Raw genomic sequence first — 5,506 nt, 5'->3', positions numbered from 1 at the left:
CAGATTTCATAACGAATCGGATCGATGAGGAATGCATTGGGATAGGATTTTCTTAGCGGACAAAGAATGATCAAAAGCACGTTTTGATACGTAGGGAAAGATTGTGGAATGTCTTTATTTTAGAGTAATAACAACTCTTTAAAATAATGGAAAAAAATAAACTAAAGAATATAATTTTAGATGAAAAATATAAATATAAATTAACTAACCAATTATATATGTTAAAATAAATATATGTTCTATATATTTTATATTTCAAGATTAAAATTGTGTTCATTTCATTCTATTATATTATATTAGGATATGATGTGATGGTGACTATAAAAGTTCAGAAAATTAAAATGTTAAAAACAATTATTTTCAAACTTTAATTGAAAATATGGAGTTTTTATATTTATTAATAAATAGTGAAATTTTTTTATTAGACCAGTAATATTAATAAGATCATATGGTGGTAGGCAGGTAGCTATTAGCGCCTATTGTAAAGTTAATGTCGAAAAGTACGTGGATAGCACATACGAATGGGAAGCATGTAATCAAATTGAGACTTCAATTCAGAGAATGGTGGGGCAACAAATAAATTTTATGTTATTTGGTATTAATTGAGTGGTAGTTGTATTAAATGGAGTTGTTTATAATGTGATTTTTTGGAGATTTTGGTGACGGAATTCGACGGAAGAAATTGAGGTTAAATCTTGATTTGTTGCAGTTAAAATGGTTTTTTAACTGCATATTTGGATTCAGCACCTTGAAAAACCCCTGAGACGCTTTGATTGAGCAGAAACTAGCTATCAAACTTGCTATTCCAATAAATTGCTCCTCTATTTTAACCGGAAAAACCCACCAAAAAACTTCCAAAAAACCTCATTATAAACAACTGCGTATTAAATCTTATATTATTTAGTATTAATTGAAGGGTAACTGTATATGTTTAACATTTTACCAAAGCCTGAAATCTAATAATAAGCATATATACCGGCCACTCAATACAGCGTAATAGCATAAAATTTATATGTTACCAAATAATACCAGATGTAATCATTATTCCACGTGGCTTCTAACAAACCTTCTTGATCTAATAATAGAATTCGTTCAAACACATGCCACGGTACCTACCAAAAACAATCCACGTGCTCTGCAATAAACTTTGAAGATGTAGAATTCGTTCCACAAACCTCTTCTTCACTATAAAAATTCCGAAAGGACAACCTACTCCACAAAGAGACAAAGAGACCAACCAAATTACAGTGTACTTTATATATATATACTAGTGTTACATGATATTACTGCTAGCATCCGAACATTGCCATGCTATTTAAATTTCTTTAGTTTCATATTAACGATTTTGAAGTCGTTCATTACTGTGACAACATAATTGATAAAAGGAACAATCTTGGTTGGGGTAGGATTCCGTTTCTATTCACGTGAAATTACTAGTTCACAATCATGGTTTGTGTGGGGTTTGGTTTTTATGACGCGGAATTATTGTGATAATATCATTAATTAATAGATTACTGTGATAATATTATTAATTAATAGATAGTAATAAATTCCGTAGTATTTGAATTTTATAGTTAGTAAAATGTAATGTAATTAGAGATTAAATTATTTTTTTCATGTTATTTTTAATGTGATTTTTTTGGAGTTTTTTAATGGATTTTTGTGATCTAAGTTTTCTAAAATTTGGTAGAAATTTATTGAAATCACAAGTTTGATGAATAATCACTACACAATAAAAGTGCCTTAAAATTTTTCAAAGTGTTAAAATCTATATATACAATAAACAAACTAGTTTAAATAATACAAATCAAAATTTCATCTCAAAATTTTTCCACTCAATTAAAACCCTAAAAAATCACACTTAAAAGACTCCCCTTTTACCACAAGATTCCTAAACATTCCATGAAATGGCAATCAACCTAAATGAAATTTAGTTTTTATCCACGTGGAATTGTGAAATATGACATCACGGATTCCATATTTGTGAGATATTGCATCCCTCCTTACAACACGAATGTGAAAACCAGCGGCGTAAGGGATAAGCATGATGCGTGTGGAATCAAAAATCTTTTGCGTACTGTATACGTCCTTCAACAGGTGACTAAACAAAGCGCTTCAACAAGTGGCTATGTTAAGTAAGACAAAAGACTTTAACAGTTGCCTGTATTTAGTCTTCCTTATCTTGGATGAGAGAACAGATATAAATATTCATCAGTCCGCGTTAGATCTGGGATACGATTAAAGGAAAATCGAAAATCCTTGTGGGATGATGGATACCCAGACTGCAAATAAGAAGCTTCATTTTCTGCTGTTTCCATGGCTGGCGCAGGGCCACATAAATCCCTTTCTGCAGCTCTCAAAGGCTCTTGCAATCCATGGCCACACCGTCTCCTTTCTCTCCACGCCCATTAACATTTCCAGAATCAGGCCATCCTTACAACTTCAGGACTGGCCGGGACGTATCGATCTGCTGGAACTGCCGTTACCGCCCACGGAAGGCCTGACTCCGGGGGCTGAATGCACGGCAGACATCCCCGTAGAAATGGCATTTGCGCTCCAGAAAGCCATAGACGGCCTGGAGAAGCCCTTCCGAAGTCTCCTCAGGCAACTCTCGCCTGACTACGTTGTTCATGACTTCGCGCAGTATTGGACACAGAGCGCCGCTGCCGAGATGCGCGTACCGGCTGTCTATTTTTCGGTCTATTCGCCGGCGACCTGCGGCTATGCGCTCCACCCTTCCCGTGTATCGAACCACGAAATAACCGCCGAGGAGCTGGCAGCTCCGCCCCTTGGATTTCCGTGTTCCGCGATCTCATTCAGGCTGTATGAAGCGCAGGATGTAGTAGTTATGTACAGAGGAATACCCGGGCACGTTATTCCGACCTATCGTTTGGCTAAATGCTTGCAAGGATGCGTGGCGGTGGCCGTGAAATCCTGCTTTGAAGAGGAAGAGAAGTATATTCGTTATTTCCAGGACAGTATCGGAGTTCCCGTTCTCTCTGTCGGCCCACTCATGCCTGTATCTAAGCCGAACTCGGACAGCCGAGAGGGCTCCGATCTGCTTGATTGGCTGGACCGGCAGAGGCCGTCCTCTGTCGTGTTTGTGTCGTTTGGTAGCGAGACGTTTCTGTCGAGAGAGCAAACCTACCAGCTCGCGCTTGGTTTGGAGGCGAGCGGGCTCCCGTTCCTCTGGTCGCTACGTGCTCCACAGTTCTTGGACAGCGCTCGTGGAGATCCGCAGGAGCTCCTTCCCGAAGGGTTCGAGACTCGAACTGGGGACCGGGGTCTGATTGTCCGGGGCTGGGTGCCGCAGGTTCGGATCGTCTCGCACCCGTCCGTAGGTGGGTATTTGAGTCACGGCGGGTGGAGCTCCGCCATGGAGGCGCTGAGCTTCGGAGTGCCGCTTATCCTCCTGCCTGTAAAGCTAGATCAGAGCTTGAATACCCGGCAAATAGTGGTTGAATTGAAGGCGGGGATCGAGATTGAGAGAGGAGACGATGGCTCTTTTCTCAGTGAGAACATAGCTACAGCGCTGGGAATGGTATTGGCTGGAGAACAGGGGAAGCAGTTGCAATCAAAGGTGGAGGCCGCGCGTAAGATTATAGTGACCAATACTGGACGTCAGCAGAGTTACATCCATGACTTCATACAACAGCTGGAGCAGATAGCAGAACCGTGTAAACAGAGGTGAAAAAAATTCAAATAGCAAGACGATTTCTTGAATATCCGAATTGCGAGGATTTCTGGGTCAGATTATTGATGCTAATTATGTGATAAGCTTGCGACAGGATTTCTAGGTCAGATTATTGTTGTTGATTATGTGATAATCTTATGTTAATTATGATGATAAGTTTATTGGTAAAGAATTTTGATTTAATTATTAAGATTAGGTTTATAGATGTTATTTTGAAATAGGGTTGTTAATTAAATGGATATGGGTATTTTTTTAATTTAATATTAATAATTGTTAGGTAAATAATAAAAATTTAATTTTTACAAAATATTTTATAATATTTTTGAGAATAATCACATATAATCTTAGCACAATCACATTAAAAATAAAAAATATAAAAGTATTAATATCGTTATCTGGTTAACGTTTCCCGTTAAACATTTCTAATTAATTTAATTTCCTAGTTAATGTTTCTAGTTTTTTATTCATTTACTTTACTAAATATTGAATTTGTATCGTATTTAGTTAAAAGCTATTAATTTAACCTCCAAATATTCACTGTATCGTAACAAAATATATAAATATTCGTTTACCCTACGGAGTAAGATGGTATCGTATTTAAGAAAAAATAATAAACGTTACAAAATCTATTGATTGCTCATCGCCATTGCGGCCATGGCCTCTCCTGGACGAGACTAGTCTTGAATGTATGCATTAGCTGCAGGAGTCAATCATGAGGCTTCAGATTCAGGGAAAAGAAATTTTGAGTTAATTTTGCACCACATTTAACTCTACCTTTGAGTACATGATGTTGAAATAGGAAGCTTTGACTAACGAGAGATTCAATTCATTTTCCCTTCGGATACTTTTGCTTATAATAAGATTTCATTTCTCTTAACAAAGTTTTTTACTTTTTATCACATTATTACAGCTTGGTTTTTGTTTGTTGTGTAAGAATGACGGGGAATTATGTACACATATAATATGTTTAAGAAAGAAATAAAATAAAAAAGTGAATAATGTTTTTAATTTTTTAATATAGAATTGACATATAATGTATATATATTAGAAATTAATATAAATTTTGTATTTATTATAAATGGATTATCAAAAAGAAACAAATCAGAATTTTTTGTAGGTTGAGTAAGAAAATAGTCCTCACACAAAAACATGTAACACAATTTTCTTGATATAAACTATAAAAACAACTATATAAACCATCCACATTATTGTATAAATTTCAAATATAAATATACTACCATACCTATATAACTATACATCAGATTCATATGATTATACAAATAATGTTTCCAAATTTTTTTGCTATCAAAATTGGAAATAAATCTAAACATAATAAAAAACACAATTATATTAAAAAATATTACTTTTATTTTAAAAAAATAATCCAGGAAAGGCCTTTCTCCGATATCATTTATTCTTGTACAAGGAGTTATCACTTTTATCACCATTTTATGAAATTTTATATGGCCAAAGATAGAGGAGAGGTCCTTTGTAAAAGTCTTTGGTTGTAGGGCTGTGCTGGTTTTATTCATTTTTTTTTTTTGCTAAGGCAAGAGCGGAACCTTTTATTCAATCGGAAAAAGAAATATTGTACAAAGGCTTGACACACAACTAACCATTAGATCCTGAGCCAAAGATCCAATGGAAGAGAGACATTTCAGGTGGCCAACAAGCACACCATTTATCAAGCAGATCAGACCCGATGAGCACAGAAAACCGTAATTGAAAAAACTATCTGGTTCGTTTTTTTACATAACTTTCATGCTAGTAAACCTCCCGAAATCCTCCAGATGCACGCGATACCAGAAAGAT

At 35.6% G+C, this 5,506-nt stretch overlaps 1 protein-coding gene across 1 annotated transcript; it reads left to right on the top strand.

The window, feature by feature from the left end:
• Positions 1 to 2,202: 2,202 nt before the first annotated feature.
• On the top strand, positions 2,203 to 3,884 carry LOC149244170 (putative UDP-rhamnose:rhamnosyltransferase 1). The gene has a single exon (XM_089374750.1). The coding sequence runs from the start codon at positions 2,267 to 2,269 to the stop codon at positions 3,689 to 3,691; it is 1,425 nt and encodes a 474-aa protein (XP_089230876.1). The 5' UTR covers positions 2,203 to 2,266; the 3' UTR covers positions 3,692 to 3,884.
• Positions 3,885 to 5,506: the final 1,622 nt, after the last annotated feature.

The sequence above is a fragment of the Pinus tabuliformis genome, chromosome 8, assembly GCF_031772625.1.
Source record: "Pinus tabuliformis cultivar Carrire ecotype Pingquan chromosome 8, CPIR1, whole genome shotgun sequence".
Lineage (NCBI taxonomy): Eukaryota > Viridiplantae > Streptophyta > Pinopsida > Pinales > Pinaceae > Pinus > Pinus tabuliformis.
Note: the sequence above shows the minus strand (reverse complement) of the source record. Positions and strands in the feature narration are given on the sequence as shown.

Coding starts and splice junctions, on each gene's coding strand:
- LOC149244170 (XM_089374750.1), top strand. CDS start 2,267: ATGATGGATACCCAGACTGCAAATAAGAAGCTTCATTTTCTGCTGTTT.